Source organism: Arvicanthis niloticus, chromosome 4 (assembly GCF_011762505.2).
Source record: "Arvicanthis niloticus isolate mArvNil1 chromosome 4, mArvNil1.pat.X, whole genome shotgun sequence".
In the NCBI taxonomy this organism is placed as follows: Eukaryota; Metazoa; Chordata; class Mammalia; order Rodentia; family Muridae; genus Arvicanthis; species Arvicanthis niloticus.
The window spans coordinates 77677683-77702337 of NC_047661.1; the positions used below are offsets into that span (position 1 = coordinate 77677683).

Sequence of the window (24655 nt, forward strand, 5' to 3'; positions counted from 1 at the left end):
ATGGCTGCACGCACACAGCCACAGGTGTGCGCACATAAGAGTACACTCGCGTGCACAGTCGGGAGTCGGGAGTCAAAAGACACAGAGGAATCCCCACTCTGCGGCTTTGTAGACATGGATCTTTGAGGACAGCTTACTCTGTCCTCCCTGTCTCTAAGGTGCTGCTTGTAATAAACCTCTCCTTACTAGGAGAGCCTGAACTTCAAGACGATCTCCTTTTGAGGGATTCTGAACCTCTCTGGCAGCATCTGCTGCGTCCCTCTTGGAAGCTGTGTGGAGCTGTGTAAGTATAATGACGGACAATAAAGATAAGAGGAAACCAGCCATCTCCACAGACCAAAGCCAGCCAGCCCCTCAGATGTGCGTCAACACCTACTCTCAACTGCTTGTTGAAGAGCTGGTATTAAGAGATTATACCAGTAATCACAGTGCTCGTGGAGGCCAAGGAAGACTTATTTCAAGTTCAAGGCCAGCCTGGGCTACATAGGAAGAATAGAGGGAGGAGGAGTCACTCTTTGGTTTTGAAAGCTGCTTCTTATAAAAATGGTAACAATAACATCTGACAGTATAATGTGGTTAGGGGTTTGGAACGGATGGTGAATCACTCAGCAGGGGAGTCAGGGGGCTGGAGCGACCAGTTGGGTCATTGTTGATTGTTGGATATATTAGAAGGCGCATGCATGCTTGCATGGCTAGGCAAAAATAAAGCTGACAAGAAAGTCTCAGAGCCAGCCAGCTAGATACCAGCCAGGAACAGTGCAGCTATGTACATGTTAGACATGATGTTTTCCTTTGACTTGTTCTGAGACCTTTGGCCCAGTTTTTCTGAACCGGGCAGAAGGCCTCCATAAGCGGAGGCGGGGCTTTCGGAGACTGAAGTCTTATAAAGCCCAACCCACAATCGCTGGGCATCTCTCCCAAGGGCTGTGGACTGCTGGCTTTCTGTTGATACTTTAGAGATGCAGCGGCTTTTGGCTCCAGCAAGGCGGGTCCTGCAACTGAAGAGAGTAATGCAGGAAACGTCGCTTGCGCCTGCTCACCTGCTCCCAGCAGCCCAGCAGAGGTGAGTCGCCTGCTTAAAAGATCCACATAGATCACTCTCAGACAAGCACCGTGGGGACCAGGAAAAAGCAGGCAGCAGACCTGTTGGAGAACTCACTAGAACCTCAGTCAAAAGCTTGTGTTCAGTTATAAACAAGTTAGCCTTATTTCTAGACAGCGCCTGTTAACTGTTGAGCTGCAAGTGTCTCAGCCAGAGGTTCTCAACCTTCCTAATGCTGCAATCCTTTAAAACAGTTCTTTATGCTGTGGTGACCCCCAGCCATAAAACTATTTTCATTTCTGCTTCATAACTAATTGTGCTGCTATTATGAATCACAATGTAAATATCTGATATGCAAGATGTATTTTTATTGTTATAAATTGACCCAAAGGGGGCAGGACACACAAGTAGAAAATCATTTCTCCAAGCCTAAGCCTCTGATGCACCTTGTTTAGGAAAAGCAGCATCCTGTCCTCTGCCAGCTACAGGAGGCAGCAGACCTCAGGATCCTGCAGCTGCAGTGGTAGTTTAACTGCTTGCTTTAGTTCACTGTAGCAAGATCTAGTATGGACGAAAGGGAAGAAGCTGCGTTTCTCCGTGCTTTGGTTTTGTGAGATGAAATATAAAAATTGTGTGTATGTTTTTCACTGTGTGTGTGGTGGGAGTTGGCGGGAGGAGTGAACATGTACTTCTAAAAGAAAAACACACATGCCTTCTTTCTTTGTAAACACCCTTTAGTCTGGTCCAAGTGGCTGTGGCTGCCCAGAGTTGATGGAGCACATCTGGACTTCATGCTTCAGGCTCCCAGATACCTGGGTGTTATTTTCTCTTTTGCTCTTCATCCACTGAGCTCAGAGTCCCGATGCTTCCTTTCCACTTATACCCATGAATACTGAGTTTTTGGAGAAACTCTTTGTTATGGTGTCCTCCCTTTCCTCCTTTCCTGGGAGCCTGGGTATCGGTGTGGAGGGAAAGGGGGAAGTGTCCTTTAACCTCCTGATTTTCTTCATAACTCCACCGCCATCTCTACTTTTCCACCCCTTGCAAAACCACTGAATTTTGTTTGAAGATTCCAGCTTAGACTCTAGCTTTATTCTTCTTTGTTTGTGAGGAAGCTATGGGCATGGTTTACTTATTTCAGGGCCGGACAGGAGTGACCACTCCCCTGTCTCCCCGCTTTCTTGAGACAAGTTTTCTTTATGTAGCCTTGGCTGATCTAGAACTCACGATGTTGATCAGGTTGGCCTTGAACTCAAAAAGATCCACTAGCTTCTACCTCCAGAACACTGGGAATAATCCCAGTAAGGGTATGTACCACCACGCCTGGCACAAACCTTCCCTATGCAACAGCAGACTCCTACCCAAGAGACAAGCCTCTCTCCTCATCAACACTCTGACATCTTTGGTTTGTGCTCTGGAATTCTTAGTCACATTTCCTGTCTGGTACCCTCATGGTTAACTCCAGTGCTTGCTGCATGAGCTACTAATGTTCCTTATAGATCACCTCTGCTCTGAAGCAGTGTCTCTCAACCTTCCTGATGCTGCGACCCTTCAATGCATTTCCTCATGGTGTGCTGGCCCCCAACCATAAAATCACTTCATTGCTTTTTTGTAACTATAATTTTTTTTTACTGTTATGAGCCATAAAGCAAATACCTGATATACAACCCTCGAAGACATCAAGACCCAAGGGTTGAGAACTGCTGCTGTAGGAGTCTGCATTGCTCTATAATGCAATCCACATTAGCTTTAAGTCCACCTCAGAATAACCATCTGCTTCCTTGCCCTGATATTAAGTGGCAGGGACTCAGTGTTTCTTACCTTAAATCTCCTTGCTCCCTGCACACTCTCCTCAGTGAAGGTTCCCTAGCCTGCTCATGCACCCCCATTGTGGCCACTTTCCCTTTACCCCCTCCAGTCCTTCATCAACAAAAAACTACTCATCTGTCAGTCAAGATTGATCTCAGGGACTGGTGAGATGGCTCATCAGGTAAAGGAGCTTGCTGCCAAACCTGAGGACTTAAGTTCAATCCCTAGAATGGACTTGGTAGGAGGAGTAAAATTTGTCTTCTGATTGCTGTGGTACATGCACCTCTGACCCATATTTTAAAAAATGTAAACAAATAAAAAAAAAAAAGGTGACCTCAAATTCAGCCTCTCCCATGAGGCCCTCCTTATCCTTCCATCCCAGAGAATCTCTGCTTCCTCTGCCTGTGTCTCTTTCATGGTGTTACCTCCTCCCGAACCCGCCCCAGTCTTTGTAGTCGGGGTGTGCACATGCTCACCTCTTTCCTCACGCCCATTAAGGATGTTGAGAGCCTTGCCCTCTTTTCTGTGACACTCCTTCACACAACACCCTTCTCTGCATGGTGCCTAGCATGGGATTGTCAGCCATGAACCCCGGGGAAGCAGTCAGGATGGTGTGAAGTGAATGAGGGCATGGTGCAGATTCTTGAGCTTCACAGCAAGAAAATCCAGCGCAGTGACCATTCTCTAGAGGAAGCACAGGCTGGGAAGGGCTCTCTCAAGCAAGTGCCTAAGCACTAACCAAGCCTGCGAGCTTCTGGAAGCCTTTGTGCAGTAATTGTCTTTAAGGCTCTGAAACTCACATCCAGAAAATCTCTACCAAGACAATACAGGCTCTCTCACCTTCTCCCTGGATCTTGTCTTTCTGTATGGGAAGACAGGGAGGGAGTCAGTCCAGAGGAGGCAGAAAATGAACCTGCAAGGAAAGCTGCCACGCTGGCAGCTCCAAACATGAGCTAACCATTAGCTCTTGATCCTGGGGACTCTCCCCCATAAATATTTGAAAGTTCAAACTCCACTTATTTGGAAGGCACCAAATAAATAAGTTCCTGGCCTCTCTCATCAGAGGCTGATGAGCCCAAATTGCCCTGCTTCAGTATCTTGTGAGGATAGGATGCACTTTTGTCCAACTGGGGTCCTTAACAGTGACTTACCTGGTGGGAGGATTGGGGCCCTAGAGATACAAATCAGGAGAAGCACTCGACGTGAGCCACAGCTTCTGCGGCACAGAGAGAGCTTGGAAAGCCAGGCGTCCCAGGCAACAACTAGACAGAGTATTTCTAAAACAAGGGACACGGGGAGTTCCTGAGCCATCACTCCACCAGTGTTTATTGTGAAGAAAGGTTCAGACACCTGCCCATGAACACCTCTAGGAGAGGGACTTGCAGCTAGGAGGGGAAACTGCAGACTTTCACCAGAGAAGTTGGGAGTCTGAAATGAAGGAGGCACAGAGACACTGGAAAGAAACTCTCTCTTCTCCCTTCTACTGACCCCCGTTTTCTCCATTGAGAACTGTGCTTTCCATCTTCTGTGCTCCCACAGGCTGGCCCGCTCACTGCCCAAGGATCTATAAATTGCCTGCCACTTTGTGGGCACAAAGGGTGTCTGTCTTATCCTATGGTGAGTCAGCTCTGCACAAGTGTCCGACTAATATCAAGCGTCTCAAATCAGAAGAAAGCAGGCAGAATGGAAGATAGGGAAAAACTTCCTTCCAAAGTAGAAAAATAACCTGGGCATGCTGGTGCACATTTGCAGTCCCAGCACTCGGGAGGCTGAGGCGGGAAGAACGTGAGTTCAGGGCCAGCTTGGGCTAACACAGTGAGCCTTTGTCTTGAAACGAGACAAAGATAGCAACACGTGAGAAAAGGATTGGTTTGTTCTTGTGCAGTAAAAAGAAAGGAGAGGGGAAGATAAGGAGAAGTCCACTGTAAAAAGGAGTCAAGGTTTCTAAATGATTCTGAGGGCTTATAGCATATAGAATGAAAGCATTCAGATAATAACAAAGGGTTGGAGCAGATACCAGCTGACCTGAAGGAAGGGCTTACACCATTCTAAAGGGAGTGTTCTATTTGTAATGGGCATACACAGTAATTGTTTATAGTTATAGAGTATGGTGTGACATTTAAATGCACACATACATCATGCAATGACCAGATCAGGGCAGTTGACTTATTTATCCGTATAGACCTTTATCATCTCTGTGTTGGGGGCATTTAAAATCCCTGTTTGCTACTTTAAAATACTCAACTAATTGTTGCCGATCACAATGATCCTGCTGTGTCATGAGGCATTGAAAGTTACTTCCCACCGGGCACTGGTGGCGCACGCCTTTAATCCCAGCACTTGGGAGGCAGAGGCAGGCAGATTTCTGAGTTCGAGGCCAGCCTGGTCTACAGAGTGAGTTCCAGGACAGCCAGGACTACACAGAGAAACCATGTCTCAAAAAACCAAAAAAAAAAAAAAAAAAAAAAAAAAAAGTTACTTCACCTGGCTATGGATGTGGTTCAGTGTGATGGCCTCAAATGTCCTGAGTTCGTGTCCTATGTTCATCCTTAGCATGATGGAAACCAAACAAAACCAAACCTTATTTCTCCCATGCACTTGTATTCCTACACACATCCCCTCGCCATCTTTTTCCTTACTCCTTTTCAAGGCTTTTATATCACAACTCCAGTGTCTAAAGCTTTGAGATCTTAGCTACCACCAGTGAGCAAGATCATGCAGTCTTTGTCTTTGTGTGCCCCAACATGTCTTATCCATGTCGCTACAGTGACAGAATTTAATCTTCATGGCTAAATAGTGGTCCATTGTGCACATATGTGGTGTCTACACACTCATCTGTCAGTGAACACAAAGGATTCTCTATCACAGTTAGTGTAAATAACGCTGCAATAAGTGTGCAAGATGTCCGATCAGTTTAGTTCCTCTGGGCATGTGCCCAGTATTGGGATTCATGAATCATATGGTAGTTCTCTTCTGGATTTTGCTGGTACTGCTGTACTGTTTCCATGTGGCTGTATCAATTCTTATCCCTGTTGTCTCTGTATGAAAGGTTCTCTTTTTTAAAAAAATATCATGTGTGAATATGAGTCATGTGTGTAGGTTCGTGTGCCACGGTACACATGTGGAGGTCAGAGAACAACTTGCAGGAGTCTTTCCTTCTACCATGTGTGTCACTGAGATTCCACAGGGGTCATCAGGTTAAAAGCACCTTTCCCCACTGAGCCTTCTATTTCTTCGGCACCATAACTTCCTTTCTATGCAGCCTCCCTGCATTTGGTATTTATGTACTTAGAAACCCAGCCTAACTGTGATGAAGCCATACCTCTGCTCTCCATCTCCTCGTTGACTTTTAGTGTTCTCAATTTGCACATCCCCTCTTGAAAGAAAATGTTGATTCAGGTGTTGGCCTATTTTAAACCAGAAATATTTGAACTTTTGTTGTCAAGTTGTTTCAGCCCCTGATATATTCTGAGAGTTGCATCTTTCAAGTGAACAGACTGGGAATATTTTCTCCCATTGGAGGCTGTCTCTTGATTCTCATATCATTCCCTCATTCCCGTTGCTGTTCAGAAGCATTTTCAGTGTTAAATGTCATTGCTTTGGGGTTCTTAAAAAGTATTTGAAGGGCTAGTGAGATGGTAAAGGCACTTGCCAATAAGTATGATGGCCTGAATTCAATTCCCAGCACTCGTATTGTGGAAGGAAAGGACAGACACCCACAGTTATCCTTTGGTGTCTACATGCATGCTGTTGCGTTCACACCATACACATATAAATAAATATGTAAACAAATAAATAAACAGAAGTAAATATAAAAGAAAGGAAGCAGACATGGAGGATCATGAACTCCAGGTTGACCTAAGCTCCACAGTGAATTCCAGTCCAGGCTACATAGTGAAATCACATCTTAATCAAATCAAATCGAATCAAATCAAATCAAGATGAATCTCTGCCAAGATTAACATGTGCCCTACATGTTAATATTCTAGTAGACTCGTGATCATAAGTCCTGCATTTGGGTTTCACCATTGTGCCTTGATTTTCATAGAGTGAAAGACAGGGTCCAGTTTCTATTGTATGTGGATACCTAGTTCTCAGCACCACCCCTTGCAAAGGTTCATTTCTTCAATGTATATTCTTTATACTTTTGCAAACACCAGGTGTCATCCTTAATCTCTTTCCACCCTATATATTGAGACAGAAGCTTTCACTGGACATGGAGCTTTCTGATTGGCTAGACTAGCTGGGTGGGTCCAGTGCTGCTCCTGTACCCAACATACCAGGATTTAATTAAGCTAAAGGCTTATCAATTTGATTTCTCATTTCAAAACTTACTTCTGCTTCATTTTTCCTTTTACTGTTTTATTCTCTACTCTGTTTATTTCTGCTCTGCTGTTTGTTCTTTCTTTCCCTCCAGTACCTTTGACTTGGTTCTTTTCTAGGTCCTTGAGTTGCATCATTAAGTTGTTTATTTATGATCTGTTGGAGGTAGGCACGTTGCTGTAAGCTCCCTTCTAAGTGTTGTTTTTGCTATAGCTCAGAGGTTTTGTATGTAACCATTTCATTGACGTTAAGATTGTTGTCCAGAAACAGTAGCTGTTAGGTGGGATATGCTGTCACCTTTTGTTCAATTTGCTTGGTCTGTAGTGCAGATGAACTGTATTGTTCTCTTGTTGACTTTTTGTCTCAATATCTTTCTATTGATGAAAGAGATGATGAAGTCCCCAGCTATTATTTTATTAGAATCTGTTTTTTTTTCAGTATATCTGTAGTCTTTCTTTACATAGTTTATGTTCCGTCGTTGAGTATATATATATATATATATATATATATATATATATATATATATAATTTGTAATTATTTCCTCTTGTTGAGTTGATCCATTTAGCATTAGACAACAGCCTCCTGCATGTCTTTCTACAGACTTTATTTATAGTGGTATAACCACTCCTGCTTGCTTTGGGGTTCTAATTCTGTGTCTTTTTTCCATCCCATCACTGCTGATTTATGTATGTCTTCAGTTGTGAAATGAGTTTATTGTAGAGAGTATATCACCAGAACTTGGTTTTAGTACATCCACCCTGTCTGTAGCTTTTAATTGAGAGACTGACTATGAGTGTCTTTCTGTTGAGGCCAGAGCTACCCTGTGTTTGGGGGCCAAAAATGTTGAGAATTGCTCTACCCCACGTTTGGGGGCCAAAATATCTCGGAACATTCTGTTAATGTTGGGACCCACACTGCCAAAAGCCTTGGGGGCTAAGTTGTTAGAGCCCGCACTGCCCCAAGCTGCTCCGGTCTGCAGGTCGGGGTTCAGCAAGAGAGAGAGTGAGGACGGACACGAGGAATGGAGACCAGACAGAGTGTGATTCAATCCCGTTTATTCTTTAGTCTCTCTTCCTAGTCCAAGTCCCAAGTCTTGAGTTCCTAGTCCCTAGTTCCTAGTCCCTAGTGCCTCCAAGTTCCAAGTTCCTTCTTCCAAGTGCTAAGTGCCTAATACCTAATAATAATTCTTCTGAGTTCTCTAGTCCAGGTGTCTTCTTCCTCAATGTCTAATTCCTACTCCAAGTTGTACTCTCTAACCTAATTCCTAGTTCCAAGTTGTACTCTCTGAAGTGTCTGATTCTCTATTTCTCTCTTCTGTCTGCCTCTTGCCTTTTATATGTCTCACTTCTAAGCCACGCCTTTAAGTCATGCCTTTAATCATGCCCTTAGGTTTTGTCTCTAAATCTGATCTCTAAGTCACGCCCTTAAGTCACACACCTTTAAGTCTCACACACCCAAGGGAAAATCCTGGGTATCTAAAGCAAGATGTTATCAGAGTGTGCTCAGCTGTTGTAGGCTGATGTAATCAAGTCTCTTGTCAGGGTATATGGCTCAAGATGGCTGCAAGGATGATAGCTGCCTTCTGTTGGCTCCCCACATCTTTCTATTAGATGTTTTTCTAGTCAATTATATGACCTGTGTTCCTTCCCTTTTTTGGTTCATTGCTGCGATTTGATGGTTTTCTTTTCAGATAGGTTTCTCTTTCTCCTCTTTTGTGCATCTGTTAGAGCACTATTAAGTTCTACATTTCCAAATGCCTTCATAATGTAGTCATCTTTTGTCACCTTACTGTAGACTTCCTATACACATTCTCTCAGATGTAATTTGTTGATAATGACTTCCTTGCTTTTTCTTATCTTGAAAAGACATTATTGGTTTGGCATCTCCAAAGATAGCTTTGCTGGGTATAATAATTTTGGTTGGCAACTCTTTTCTTTCAGAAAGTAGACTATATTACCCTGTTCTCTACTGTCCTTTATGGTTTCTGCTGGGAAATCTGCCATTGGTCTACTGCCTTCAGTAGATAAGATTTCCTTATCTATAACTTAACATATTTTTTGTTATTTTTTTTTGAAATTTCTACGCTGAATTTATTTATTTATTTATTTATTGTATATGTGGTATGTATACATATGTGTCTGTGCTACAGTGTATGGGAGAAGTCAGAGAACAGTGTGTAGGAGTTGTTTTTCTTTCCACTATGTAGATCTAAGGTATTAAATTCAGGTCATTGGGTTGACAGCATGTACCCCTACTTGCTGAACCACCTCACCAGGTCTGTCTTGTATTTTTAACAGGCTGTGTGTGTCAGGAGACTTTTTCTTGTTTGTATATATTAGAATTTGTTGAGCTTTTTGGAGACAGATATCTATATTTTTTCCCAAGAATTTTAAAGAGTTTTTTTTGGCAGTATGTTGTTGTCTGTGTTTTCTATGCTTTTCTCATCTTCTGAAATAGACATAATGTGAAACTTTAACTCAATTGTACTTTGAGTAAGTCTCATAGACTTTCTTCATGCATTTTAATTTTTTTTTTACATTGGGTTATTTGGAAAAGCATGTCTTCTTTATGCCCAGTAGCTATATTTTTGCCTACTCACTGGTATTTTTATGACATGTATTATGTCCTTTAGCTTCAAGAATTTTGCTTATTTCTTTTAGGATCTCTTCTCTGCTCAATTTCTCATTAACATCATATGTTATTTCCAAATTTCATCGAACTGTCAGCACTGCAATCTTTTATAACTTCAAACACTTCTTTAAAATAATTATTTTAAATTCTTTTTCAGGCAATTCACTGATTTCCTTTCCTCTGGTGTGTATGTGTGGTGTGTGTGGAGGTGTCTGTTGCTAGAGTGTTTATTATAGATAACATGGGAACAGGGTCACCCCATGGACCAAGGTAGACATGGCACACCATGTTCCTCAGTAGAAAGGATGCTATCAGGGATAGAGGGAAATGGGAAAAGGGGATAACATCAGAAATGTAAGTAAATAAAATATCCAATAAAAAAAGAAAGGGTGCTATCTGTATCTAAAGTTTGTGTAGTAGCTGAAGTATAAGCAAGCATAAATGTGGTACCTACAAGAGATGGAAGGTCATGGATGACACTGTAGGCCCAAGAACAAGCTGTTCTTGGTTGGGTGACTTTCTGAGGTAAGCATATCAACTAATTCTTGAGGCTGCAGAGGATGTCCAGGGCTACTTAGAGTCTCGGGGATGACTTCTGTGAACTAAGCTACTCAGGGACAAAAGCCTTAGTGGGCAAGCTGTGCAGGTATGACTGCTTATTATCTGCTTTTTATGTGTTGCTTTCCCCACATTCCAGTTTACTCCAGTATTCCATGCAAACATGATGGTGAAATAGCTATTGTGTTCCTTGTTACAGAGGAAAGAAAACCAGACACTGTCCATCGGCTATCTTCCTGACATCACCTTCTTAGTAGAAATAGTAATTTATTTAGCTTATGATAAACTACTATGATATATATGATATATATATATATATCATATATATATTACAGTTTCAGAGTTTTAGCCCATCATCACAATAGAGATCATGTCAGCACATAGGCAGGATGGTGCTAGAGAAGTAGTTGAGAATTTTACATCTGGATCTACAGGCATCAGGAAACGAGAAACACTGGGACAGGCTTGGGCTTTTGAGATCCCAAAGTCCACCCCCAGTGACACTTCCTTCAACAAGGTCACACCTACTTCAATAAGGCCACACCTCCTAATCCCTCTCAAGCAGTGCCACTCCCTAATGACCAAGCATTCAAATATATGAGTCTATGGGGCCATTCTTTTTCTTTTCTTTCTTTCTTTTTTTTTTCTTTTTCTTTTCTTTTCTTTCTTTTTTTTTTTTTTTTTTTTTTTTTTTTTTTTTTTTTTTTTTTTTTTTTTGTTTTTTCAAGACAGGGTTTCTCTGTGTAGCCCTGGCTGTCCTGGAACTCACTTTGTAGACCAGGCTGGCCTCAAACTCAGAAATCCTCCTGCCTCTGCCTCCCAAGTGCTGGGATTAAAGGTGTGCACCACCACCGCCCATGCTATGGGGACCATTCTTATTCAAGCCACACCCCTGAAATCCTAATACTCAAGAGTGAAGTCAGTAGAATTCAGAATTCAAAGCTACCTGGGGGTAAAATAAGAGATCCTGACTCACAAAACCAAAAATCCAAAACAACAATAAAAGACACACAGGAAAACAAGACAAAACAAAAAACTCTCAGAAGTTAAAATAATAAGCAGAGAAAAGGTATAAAGGCTTTCTTTTTGCTATGACAAGATACCATAACATAAGCAATTTAAGGCAAGAAACATTTATTTTAGTTCACAGTTCTAGAGTTCAGTTTACCGTGGTGGGGAAGCCAGTGACAGGAACTTGAGGCTGTCAGGAGTCAGAGGACAATGAGTAGTCATGCTCAGCTAGCTTCATACAACACAGGACCAAGCCCAAGGAAAAGTACAGCACTCCTCCAGAATGACCCTTCCCATCTCTATTAAATCTATCAAGACAAACCCTCCTAGGCATGCATACCCAGAAGCTAGCCTAATCTCAAAGACCCCTCACAGATGTGCCCAGGTGATTCCAGATCCTACAAATTGACAGTCAACACTAATATTTTACTTGAAAGTCTAGACAGACTACCATGGTAGTCTGTATCGTATGGTACAAAGAATGCACCAGACAATATGTGTATAGCTATGTTATTAGGAAAAGTACACTCTTTGATGAGTAAAAGGATTAAAAAGTCAATTCAACAGATATAACTACTAAATTTTTCCTCACTTGATAATACACCTTCAAAACATACTAAAACATAAACAATAATTGCCACATTATTGGTTGTTTTTTTGTTTGTTTGTTTTCAGTTTTTGTTGTTGCTGTTTTGAGGTAACTGTCAAAAGACGATTAGTAGATTTACAACTGTTATTTTAACCACAGGTTTTCTACAATCCCTCCTGCTCCCCTGGCCAAAACAGATACATGGCCAAAAGATGTGGGCATCCTTGCCCTGGAAGTCTACTTTCCAGCCCAATATGTGGACCAAACTGACCTGGAGAAGTTCAACAATGTAGAAGCTGGGAAGTATACAGTGGGCTTGGGCCAGACCCGTATGGGCTTCTGTTCGGTCCAGGAGGACATCAACTCCCTGTGCCTGACAGTGGTGCAGAGGCTGATGGAACGCACAAAGCTGCCGTGGGATGCTGTGGGCCGCCTGGAAGTGGGCACCGAAACCATCATTGACAAGTCCAAGGCTGTCAAAACAGTGCTCATGGAACTCTTCCAGGATTCAGGCAACACTGACATTGAGGGCATAGATACCACCAACGCCTGCTATGGTGGCACTGCCTCCCTCTTCAATGCTGCCAACTGGATGGAGTCCAGCTACTGGGATGGTATGTGTTTCCAGGACATGACAGAAGTATGATTCTTAGGGTAGAGGCTGAAGACTATGCTCTGCTTCTCAGCTCTTTATACTGGGAAGGGAAAAGCAATTTATCCATACAGCTGCTACTATAACCCAACAGAAACAGTGACAGTAGCCATGAAGATAGGTACAGCTTTATCCGGCTACTCGAGTAGCATGCCCATGTAGCCACTCATTTATTCCGCACACTATCCTGTGGTGGGAGCTCTGTGCCTCATTGTAGATGAGAAGGTGAAATAGTCAATCTTGCTGCTTTAGCCACTTGACCTGCAGCTGTGACAAAAGTTGCTAGAGCAACTTAAGGAAGGAAGGGTTCACGTTGGCTCACAGTTTAAGGGTACACAGTTCATCATGGCTGCAGAAGTTAGAGACAGCTGGTCACAGGGCATCCTCAGTCAGGAAGTAGTCTAGAACCCCAGCCTATGGGATGATGTCACACACTTTGACAGTGTTTCTTCTACTTTAGTTAGCCTAAACAAGAAACTTCCCCATGACATGCCCAGAGGTTTGTTTCTATGGTGATAATACATCTCATCAAGGTGACAATGAAGAGTACATACCACACTGACATAGTGAGTGTAGAGGTAAAACTCCAAACCAAATCCAACATGTCTCTCTATGCTTAGTTCTCTTAATCACCTTCTGGGTCTCTGAGACAGAGATGCATGTACACAAGTTTCTGTGGTAAGGGGTGGTCAAAATGGGCTGAGAGAAGCACAGGGTGGACCATGAACTGATTATCTTCTTCTACAGCATCTGCTGCTGAAATGTTGACTTTTGTTTAACATACTAACATCGCTTTGTATCCTACTTACCTCCTTCCCCGGGGCTGCATTGGTGGGATACCTTCTGTTCAGCGAGCAAGGCAAAGTCCAAGAGAAAAAGTGTGAGAGTTAGATACCTAATCTCACTCAGTAATGCAACTGTCTTAGCCAGCGTTCTGTTGATGGAAAGAGGCACCATGATCACGGCAACCCTTTTAAAGGAGAGCATTCAATTGGGGATGGCTTATGGTTTTAGAGGTTTAGTCTAGTATCATCATGGCAGGATGCATGGCAGCGTGCAGACAATTACAGTGCTGGGGAAGGAGCTGGATAGTGGTCTGCAGTCTGAAGTGTAGCTTGTAAAGATTTTCTCCCAGGCTACGTGAATATTTTCAGCCATTTTTTTAAAATTACACAGCCATTTTAAAAATGAGACTCGTATAAATAAAGAAAAATGGCCTTTTGTTGGTTATAAGTATAGTGAACACGTCTCAGTTGGTTATAAGTATAGTAAACACGTCTCAGTTTGACTTTGGATTCTGTGACAGAAGGTTTGGTTTTTACAGTTAAATTTAAAGCTATTTTTCTAAATGACATCTAAGTGCACTGAGAGTGAGAAATAGATATCTAATAAGACAAAAATGTATCATTTATTCTTCAGTCACACACACATAAGAAAACCCCAATACTTTTTTCTTGAGGCTGTTATAATAACTGAGAGGAGGCCCTTGAATATCAGCGACTGTGATTTGGAATCCTGGTGCTCAAAGCTTTATCTTACATTTATTAGCTGTGTAATTTGGGACAAATATTTTAGGTTTTGGTTCCTTCCTTCTGTGGTCTGAGAGGATCACTAGGAGTGTCGCTCAGTGGGAGAGGGCTTATCTAGTGTGTTCAGTTGATGGCACTGCCAAAACACAGGGGGGAGGGGCTTGCCGATATCTGCTATCGCGTCCTGTGGTTAGGATTTGGTCAGAACAGGGTTTGAATTTCAAAGTCCATATCCACTAGGTCAGTGGTTCTCAACCCGCCTATTGCTGCAACACCTTTATATAGTTCCCCATGTTGTGCTGACCCCCAACCATCACGTTATTTTTGTTGCTACTTCATTAGTGTAATTTTGCTACTGTTATGAGTGTAATGTGAATAGATGATATTCAGGATGTCTGATTTGTGACCCCTGGTTGTTTGATCCCCAAAGGGGTTGCAACCTACAATTTAGAACCACTGCAGCAGGTGAACGCTCTAGATAAGTGTCTCTGGAGGCCGCATCTTCGGCCATGAATGTTGGTGTAGCTACCTACCTCTCTGGCAGGTTTAAGGATTATTTGAGGATAATGGGTATTTATTTTGTGTTTAAATGTTAATTTCTTTCCTGACGCATTGTCCTTCTGTTGTTTAGAAGATATTTGAAGATGCGAGTGCTGTAAGTTGGTTGGTACAGCTGGGCGGTGGTGGCGCACCCCTTTAATCCCAGCACTTGGGAGGCAGAGGCAGGAGGATTTCTGAGTTCGAGGCCAGCCTGGTCTACAGAGTGAGTTCCAGGACAGCCTGGACTACACAGAGAAACCCTGTCTCAAAAAACCAAAAAAAAAAAAAAAAAAAGTTGGTTGGTACAAACCTAAATTATTTCCACAAGTATCAGTTAACAAAGTTTTAAGTGAATTTAGAAACGGAATTCAGGCCAGGCATGGCAGTACAAACCTGCTACCTTGTCACTTGCTGATGAAGGAGGATTTGGAGTTGGAAGCCAACCTGGGTTATGTAATGAGACCCTGTCTCAAAAACACTTAAGAACAGGCCCGGAGAATGCTCAGCAGTTAAGAGCATTTGTTCTTGTGGAGGACCTGGGCTCAGTTCCCAGCACCCACATGGTGGCTCTCAACCACCCGTAACTCCAGTTCCAGAGGATTGAACCCCTTCTTATGATCTCTATGGGGACCAGACACACACACGGCACAGATACACGCATGCTATCCAAACATGTGTATATATGCAGGCTAAAATAAATAAATCTGAAAAAGTAAAATTTAAACCCTAAGAACAGAAACAAAAAAAGTTTTGAAAAAATAAGCAATTTCGGGGATCAGCAATAGGGCTCAGTGGGAAAAGGTGCTTTCGGCCAAGCCTGATGATCTCAGCTCTATCACCAGAACCCATAGAGACCTGACTCCCACAAGTTGTTCTCTGACTTTCACATGTGTTGCACTGTCTTGCATGCATGCAAACATCTCTGCATTGAAAAAAAAACATAAAAAAAATCAATGTAATTTATACAAATGATTCTGAGTGAGTGAGCATTCCATGGCTAGACTGTGGGAACCCTGAGCAGTGAATTTGTATTTCAAATACAAATGGATTGTGAGTTTCACTAGAGTTTATGTGTAATTTTTTTATTTTATATTTTATTTTTGGTCTGGTTCCATCTAGTTCCAGTATGTAAAACTGTGCGTGGCACACAGTAGGTCCTCACTCTCCTCTGGATTTTGGCCATGATGTCATGACTAATTAATTGCCTTGTCTGTTTTGGCAGGTCGCTATGCCCTGGTGGTCTGTGGTGATATTGCAGTCTACCCAAGTGGTAATGCCCGCCCCACAGGTGGGGCTGGGGCTGTGGCAATGCTGATCGGGCCTCAGGCCCCTCTAGTCCTGGAACAAGGTTCGTAATAAACAGTCCCAAGAGGTTGTGTGCTGTGCAGTCATGTCATAGACTCTGCTCCCAAACTGTCGTACACACTACTCAGGTCTGGGGATGGTGGTGCTTGCCTCTGAAGGTCCAGCCTGGGGAGTAGCTGCTTAAGCAGAAGAGAGAAGCCAGGGTTGGCAGTCTCATCACGCACTGGGATAATGGTGCATGGAGTGGGTGTGGCAAATGCATGTGACAAACCTTAGGGAGTCAGGGTGGAGCTAACTGTGAAAGAAGAAACCCAGACATAAAGTGAGGTTTGGGCAATTCTGCCTTCTAGTCTAGATTGTGAGATACCCACAAAGATGTGGAGAGATAATTGGATCTCCAATTATCCCAATAATCTGGGGCTGGGTGGTGGGTGGTACTTGAGAAGCAGAGGCAGGTGGATCTCTGTGAGTTTGAGGCCAGACTGGTCTACAGGGTGAGTTTCAAGACAGCCAGGGCTGCTACACAGAGAAAAACTGTCTCTGTGCAACAAAAACGAAAAACAAAACAACAAGAATAATAGTAATAATATTAATACTACTAATCAAATAAAATAAATAGTTCTCTCCGACTGCTTTTGACTATGGGAGTGGACTGAAAAGGCTTTGACGGGTATAGGTCATAGAGCAGAGCCAGGAATCTCCCCTTCATTCTGCGTGAGACAGCCTGTGTAAGGTAGCCTCTGGTGCCTTCTGTGTGTCTTTCCAGGGCTGAGGGGAACCCACATGGAGAACGCATATGACTTCTACAAACCAAACTTGGCCTCAGAGTATCCACTGGTGGATGGGAAGCTGTCTATCCAGTGCTACCTGCGGGCCTTGGATAGATGCTATGCAGCCTACCGCAAGAAGATCCAGAATCAGTGGAAGAAAGGTCTGGGGCTGGGGGCTGGGGGGTGTGGGGGATGGGGCAGAAAGTATGGCTCTGTTCCCATGGCCAGGAGTCTTCTTTTCCTTTTCCCTGTAGAGAATACTTAGTAATGCCTGAGGAATGAATGGGAGAATGTGTAACGGGATGAATGAGTGAACCTTACGTGTGTGCTGAAGGTGGGAACTGTCTCTCTGGGAAGCCAAACTCCTTTGCATCGTTACATCTGGGAGAGTTGAGCTCAGTGGTGCATTGTCTTTCCCTGTCTAGCTGGAAACAACCAGCCTTTCACCCTTGATGATGTGCAATATATGATCTTCCACACACCCTTTTGCAAGATGGTCCAGAAATCCCTGGCTCGGCTGATGTTCAATGACTTCCTGTCATCCAGCAGTGACAAACAGAACAACTTATACAAGGACCTAGAGGCCTTCAGGTGGGTCTTCTTTAAGAGGAGAGAGGCTTAGGTTTGTGGAGGTCAGGCAAGGAGAGGGCTCCCTCATACCTTGGATGTAGACTTCCCTTCTAGAAGCAGATGGCAACCCTCCAACACAACAGAAAGGAGGCTAAGCCATTCTTTCAACAGAGGGATGGGATGGGTTAGGATAGGATGGAGCTCTCTGTATACTAGGTGAGGAAAGAAAGGTAAAAAGAAAGAACAAACGGTAAGCAGGGTGTGTGATACAATTTTGATGGGATACGATTTTGTTAGAGTCCTTCTCAGGTGGGTTCAAGGGTTCCAGGGACATAGATGTGGCATTGGCATAAGATGAAGGAAATGACCACCAGCTTGCTGTTAAGCAGATGGCCTGAATAGCTTGAGCTCGTCTGTATCTATTTCATTTCTAAGTCATAAACCATACAAGTTCAGTTTTATTTCCTCGAACATGTTCCAAGAAGGTAGACAATACTTCCCTGAATGTTTTTTTTCCATAAGGTTCTTTCTCATACACTTTACTTTCCCCAGGCAGATATTTAATCTTATGGCCTCATAATTAAGCACATCTCTGTGACCATTGTGATTAGCACACTGTACCTCAAACACCTGGCTGGTAGCCCTCACACCAAGTTTTACAAGTTTTTATCTGAATCTATTCTGCCAGTATCCATCTTTCTGACCTATACAACCATAGCTAAGATGAGGAGATTTAATCTGTTGGCACAAGAGTTGGTTGACTCTTGGACGGCCTCTTCTATTCTCTGAGGTATTGGCACCTATACAGTTGAGTTCCTTGATTCTAAACTAATGTCTTCATGTTTATGTGTATTCCTTAATATCCCTAATCTATTCTTGCAAGGGCTGCTTTCTGAGTCAGAGTGTACTATGTGCTTTTCTGAGAATAATTATGTGCTTCAAGAAACTGTGTGATTTCTATTTTGTTCTTCTTAAAACTTTTTTATGAGTTTTTAATTGCTTCAGGTATCATCTCAATTCTATCATATATTTTCAATAAATCCACCTTGGCATCATAAAGAGATTTCTATTTTGTCATTGCCATATCCATTACAGACAATGTGAAAGACAAAGCTGCCAAGAGCATGCAAAGCCCCGTGGCCAGTCCCAGGAAAAACAGCCATGGCTGCAGATTCTGTCACACGGGTCCTGGCTAGGTATACAGGGGCTTCTCCTTGAGGTCTTCCCACAAGGAGAGTCATTGGCCAAGCACTTAGACACAGTTCCCTGGAGCAGACCCATGGTTTCCATCATGGTTTGGTTTTCAGTTTTCCAATGGACTGTGAAATGTGGCTAGATGCCCCAACAAACGTGTGTATAAATGATTTCTCAGAATGACAGGACTGTCACTTTGAGCTCTTCAAACATCTGAGCATTGTAATTTTAAAAAATGCACCCCAGAATTTTCTCTTCAGAAGCACTCTCCTGACACACCCCTAGTCTTCTCTAGACAACTCTCATGTGAACATCTTGCTCTGCCTCACAGGGGTCTAAAGCTGGAAGAAACCTACACCAACAAGGATGTAGACAAGGCTCTTTTGAAGGCCTCCCTGGACATGTTCAACAAGAAAACCAAGGCCTCCCTTTACCTCTCCACAAACAACGGAAACATGTACACCTCATCCCTCTATGGGTGTCTGGCCTCACTTCTCTCCCAGTGAGTACTGCCCTGGCCTACCTGCTGTTCCCCATCCATGAGCTGACAGGCCAGCCTAGTTTGGCTCCTCTTCTCAGTAAAGCTTTTGGTTTGTTGAGAGGTAGACCTTTACAATAAAGGAAGAGAGAGCGGATGGTTAGAAATATTACAGCTAGTTTCAGAGATGGTTGGGGCCAGGTTTGCTAGCTGTGCTGAACTTCTCCAGTGTGAGTATATATGTTGGGAAAAGTGCAGGATCCACCCACACCGTGAGAAAACGGAACTTGTGGGTGTATTTTATCTTGTCTATTGAACACCTTTATATTTAATGGAGAGTGGGGGATTTTAGGGAGTAGCTTTAGATCCTGTAATGGGGCTCAAACCTATTTACCCCTACTTGACACTATTTTGCGGCAGTCCACCTGATTTCTGAGTTGCATAATTTTCTTCCCTGTCATCTGTGATGCTCCCTGAGCCTTGGGTGGGGGTATGTGATAAAGATGTAGTCTCATCTGTATAATAGTGACACAAATGTTATTTCTAATTGGATTTAAGACCAGCTCTATAGAAGGGAATTAATGCCTGATATTGTAAGCCAGCCCAAGGATACATGGCTGGGTGGGTCATAGGCCCTAGAGAGGAAACTACTATTACCTGGCTAAATACACAGTGTCAAACTGCCTTCTAAATATCTGTCTGAATACTCATAGGTTAGTACAGCTCACCCCTGATCAAAGCTTTTTCCCCAGTGGATAGTGATCAATACAGAGATTAACCCCTGGTCAGAGTACAGACAATAATTGACTACGGAATGTTTTCATGAAAATTGCCTTAAAAATTATAGTGCTCAGAATATGCTCAACTGTTAACTATTACTTTTACTGATTTTCCTGTTTTGTGTTGTTTATAAAGAAAGACTGCATATTATATAGAAAGGACACTTGATCAGATTACTGATGGGGGTGCTCAGAAGTTTGAGTCATAGGAATGGGTGTCAGACAAATGCCTGTAATCCCAGAACTACAGTGGCTGAGGTAGAGGGACTGCAAAATTCAAGGCCAGCCTGGGCTACATAGGTACACCCCATGCACACACATATGCTCACTCACACACACGCACACACGTGAAAGCTGAACCATTGTGGTTAACTTGGGAGCACTGAGGGTGAGTCCACTGGTTTAACACCCTGACCGTACCTGAAAACATCTCCCCTCACAACCCTGCCTTCATGTTTTGGGCTGTATCTGCTCTCCTTTGGGTAGAACTTCTGACTTCTGGTCCCATATCTGAATTCCACCTAACTGAATTCTACCAAAGGTCCCTCTTTGTGAGGAGTGCATGGGGCACATTTCTAGTTGCATAAGTTGGGCAGGGGTGAGATTAAACTAATACATAGAAGCTTTATCAGAAATACAGAATACAAAGCTGATGGGGCTTTTCTCCCTCACCAACAGCCACTCTGCCCAAGAATTGGCTGGCTCTAGGATTGGAGCCTTCTCCTACGGCTCAGGCTTAGCAGCAAGCTTCTTTTCATTCCGAGTGGCCAAGGATGCTTCTCCAGGTGAGTCTCATCTCATACAGGCACGCCTGACCAAGGGCCATTTGGTGAAAGAAGCCACCTTGTGCTTCATCTTGCCTGGGGTAGCTGTCTTGACAGAGTTAAAGTGTGATTACTGGCAAAGAAAACCCCTGCATTGTGGGGGCAGGGTACAGTGGAACCAGGAGAAGTCTGTCTAGAGCAGGGGTGGGATCCAGTCCTGTCTAACCTCAGAAATCTTGTTTCAAGAGCAGGAGTGAGGGCCAGTCCCTTCCCTGTCCCGGATATCCCTGTGTGTCCCAGAGTACATAGTCCTGAGCCCCCACCTTTCTCCGACCAGAGGAGGCCACATAGTTGCAGCTGAGTTAAACTTCCCTTCTCCTTATAAGGTCATGTCTAGTAAACAGCTGGAATTCCTCTTCATGCAAATAAGGCATTTCTAGTACCTTAGCCCTGGCTAATGATGTACCCAAAAACATCTACACACTCCCCAAAGGTTTAAATAGCCTTTGTTTCCCCCAATTAAACAAGCTGCTCAACGAAGCCTGCCTCCTTTCTTAAAGCACGCACCCATCACCTGAGGTCCCCATTACCCACTGCCTTCCTGCCTTCCACTTTCTCCTTTCAGGATCTGCTGGCCATAGGGAAAGTGGGGGGAAGCAGAGCCCAAATGGCACTGCATAAGTTCATACATGTGAACACTTCCTCAGCTGTAGCAAAGGTAGATACAAGAAAATCAGTTAGACAAGGCAAGAGCTAATAGTTTGGTTTAGCTATCTAAAGAGAAGCTGGTGGATCTGAGCTACCCAGTAAGTGTCTGTTGACTGTTGTAACGACTACTGTGATCAAAACCAGGCATCTAAGTACCATGTGGAATCAGCCTCCAGACCCTGACTGCTTATTGACAGCAGTGATAATGACTGCAGGAAGGCTTAACAATCTTGCTTTTGCTTCCCAGGTTCCCCTCTGGAGAAGCTGGTGTCTAGTGTGTCAGATCTGCCCAAACGTCTAGACTCCCGGAGACGCATGTCCCCTGAGGAATTCACAGAAATAATGAATCAGAGAGAGCAATTTTACCACAAGGGTAAGAAAGGGGGCAGGAAGAGAGAAGAAAGTGATTTACCCTGGATACCATGCCTGTGCCTTGGAGCCAGGGGTTCATCAGACATCCAGAATGTAATGGGCCAAGGTCACAATTTTTATGAGATATGATTGAGAAAAATGCTTATGAGACAAGAGCTTGACCAACTGAGCCATCTCCACAGTTCCCCCATGCAGTACAAGTTCTAACAGCCAGGCAGGCCTCAAGTATCAGACCCAAGATGGCAGCTTCTCTGGTCCTTCTATATGGTCCTATACAGTAAATTACAGGTGATTTTCAGCCCCAGGCAGTACAGCTGGAGTGCTTTACTTGAGTCTGTAGGCATTCTTATTACTGTGTTCTTCCATGCACACCCATGACATTCTTTTTCTTTGTCCCACAGTGAACTTCTCTCCACCTGGTGACACAAGAAACCTCTTCCCAGGTACTTGGTACCTTGAACGCGTGGATGAGATGCATCGCAGGAAGTATGCCCGGTGTCCCGTCTAACGGGGGTGAGTGACTTTGTAGGGTTGGGTTAGGGACCAAAGGCCTGGGGTCTTCCTCTGAGTAGCAGATGCAGTTCTGAGTCTGTGATCATGTCAGATGAGGTCATAGCTCGGAAAATGCTCACGGGGAGGAGTTACAAACCATGAGCTACAGAGCAGGAGTGTGAGGGAGTCTCTGTCTCAGAGATCTGGACTGTGAAATTCAGACTTCTTTGCATATTTAAGTCTCCTAGAAGCTTGAGGGAAGCTACATCTGAAGCCACAAGAGAAAGCAGACGGCAGCAGAAACTGTGGCATATTGTATCAAAACAATGAGCTTGGTGACAAAGATCAATAGCTACAGTGCTGTACACTTGGGAGCTGGGCAGTGACTCCTAAGGGTGCTGGGTGGTTTCAGTGCCTTGGCTGGAGGGAGCTTTAGGGTGGGCAACTAAACATAAACATGTCACAAAATTCCTCTTGGGGAGAGGCAGTGAAGCTTGGGAAATTAGGATGATGGTAGGGAGAGAAGAAGAGAACTTGGGGGAGGAGACACGGAAGGATTCCTTATGGCACTTCTTTAAGGAAAGTCAAGGGTTCAGAAATGCAAGCTTGTAATTCATGAGTGTGGATGTCTGCTGTGGCACATCTGCCCAATAGATAAGCACAATGGAGGTGCAGGAAGCAGTTTCTTTCACAGACCCCAAATCTCAGTGGAGTCCCCATGCTATTTTAGTACATGAATGAGGAAGGACAAAAAGGTGTAGCCAAGGCAGATGAAGATGAACAGAAGGAAAGATGTCCACAGACAAAGGAGAGGCACAGGCAGAGAACAGGGCAGGGCACTCACTAGTCACTGTCCCTGACCAATGGGATAGCCTCAGCTACCTGGTCCTCTTTGTGAGGCTGCTCAAGTGCTGGAGCCAAGATGTTAGGGAAGAGGCAAAGCAATGAGAGCGGCCCGGCCAAAGATGCGGGATGACATAAAACTGGGGCAGGAGAATCACATTTGAGGCCAGCCTGGGTTACATGGTGAGTTCTAGAACAGCCAGGAGTACAGAAGGAGACCTTGTCTTAACAAAACAAACAAACAAACAAACAAACAAACCAAACCAACCAAACAAAAAGCAGACAAGAGAGAAAATAGATTTCTGAAAGACGATTTTCAGCCCTTTCTTTCCTAAGAGCCGGATAGCATCGTGCCACAAAGAGGGGACAGTGCCCCCTTAGCTGTTCTCACTGAAACAAGAGCACCAAGGCTGAAGGTGACATGGAGTGTTTAGATTGATGATACAGTAGTCCATAGACCCACTGTTCCAGCCCGCCCGCCCCGCTCTCTCATCACCAGCAGAGCTTGTGACAGGATCCTGCCGGGCTCCCAGTCTTGGCTCCTGTAACTGGATAATAGGCTCCCCAGGCATGGAGACTTGGAGCTGGGAAGGCAGTGAGGGTACCCAGATCTCATAGAATGTATGTGTGTGTATGTGTGTGTGTGTGTGTGTGTGTGTGTGTGTGTGTGTTATATGCATAGCTATGCCTCCTGCAAGGAGCAAGACCTGAGAGCCCAAGGCAAGAGATAATTGAATCTGTTTCTCCTCTCTACAGATCCATGCAACAATTCCCTGGGGAAAGAATGTGAGCAGAGCTGTTACCCAAACAACATCTGCTTAAAATTCCACCCCTAGCCCTGTAGGATCTGCTCTTTGGTGAAGGGCCTCCCTCTGTGAATCCAGGTCCGCTCTGGCTCTCCAAGACTCGCAATCAGCATTTCAGGCTCACGCTGCTGTGGACCAGAGCTCCCCTGTGAAGAGGGAGATGAAAGAAAGGGGAGTGGCCAAACTGCAGGGATACTGCTCTTTCCCCACAGCCTGGCAGACCAGCCATTTGTTACAGCTTATTATCAGACTCTGGGCTATTATAGTTTATGCTTTTTTTCATAAAGTTTCCTGAGAATTTCTAAATTTTGTATCTTGTTCTAAAATACCATATGGCAATTAAAATGAGAGAAGAAATGACTTGTATTTTCTAGAAAGCAAGACCTACTCAGAGGGCTGGGCACTCACCTCACCAGCCGGTCCCTTCTCTTCAGGTTAATTCTCCACAGTTCTAGTCAGTTCTGCCAAGGACTGTGCAAATAAAGACAGTGGCACAGAGTACCCCACTGCTTACTTCTCTGTCCTACAGACACCATATCCAGGTGGAGCCAGTAGGTGCTCAGTAGATCAATGTCCCCCCACCCCCCACCTTGGCATAGGTGGCCAGTATTCCCTAGACTAAATGTAAAGCATAATCCATAAGGTTGGCCAGGCATGATCATGCACAACTCAAATCTCAGCACTTGGGAAACTGAGGCAGGGCCGAGTTCAAAGCCAGCCTGGGTTATGCTAGGAGACCTTACCAAGACAAAGGGTGTTGGTTGGTGGTACTCGCCTTTAGTCCCAGCAAGTGGGAAGTGGGGGCCAGCCTGGTCTACAGAATGAGTTCCAGGACAACCAAGGCTATAATCTTGAAAAACAACAACAAACATCAGCAACAAACCCAAAA

At 44.0% G+C, this 24655-nt stretch overlaps 1 protein-coding gene across 1 annotated transcript; it reads left to right on the forward strand.

Annotated features, from left to right (window-relative positions):
- The first annotated feature begins 895 nt into the window (after positions 1-895).
- On the forward strand, positions 896-24123 carry Hmgcs2 (3-hydroxy-3-methylglutaryl-CoA synthase 2). Its single transcript, XM_034501492.2, has 10 exons — positions 896-1063; positions 12124-12578; positions 15908-16033; positions 16757-16921; positions 17186-17351; positions 18856-19026; positions 20460-20566; positions 21501-21626; positions 22027-22138; positions 23717-24123. The coding sequence occupies exons 1-9, from the start codon at positions 960-962 to the stop codon at positions 22131-22133; spliced, it is 1527 nt and encodes a 508-aa protein (XP_034357383.1). The 5' UTR covers positions 896-959; the 3' UTR covers positions 22134-22138; positions 23717-24123.
- The last annotated feature ends 532 nt before the right edge of the window (positions 24124-24655 follow it).

Excerpts from the sequence above, each read along its gene's own strand:
- Hmgcs2 (XM_034501492.2), top strand. The coding sequence starts at position 960 with ATGCAGCGGCTTTTGGCTCCAGCAAGGCGGGTCCTGCAACTGAAGAGA. Across the intron at positions 12,579-15,907 it reads GGAGTCCAGCTACTGGGATG|GTCGCTATGCCCTGGTGGTC; the intron begins GTATGTGTTTCC and ends CTGTTTTGGCAG. Across the intron at positions 21,627-22,026 it reads AGAGCAATTTTACCACAAGG|TGAACTTCTCTCCACCTGGT; the intron begins GTAAGAAAGGGG and ends TTTGTCCCACAG.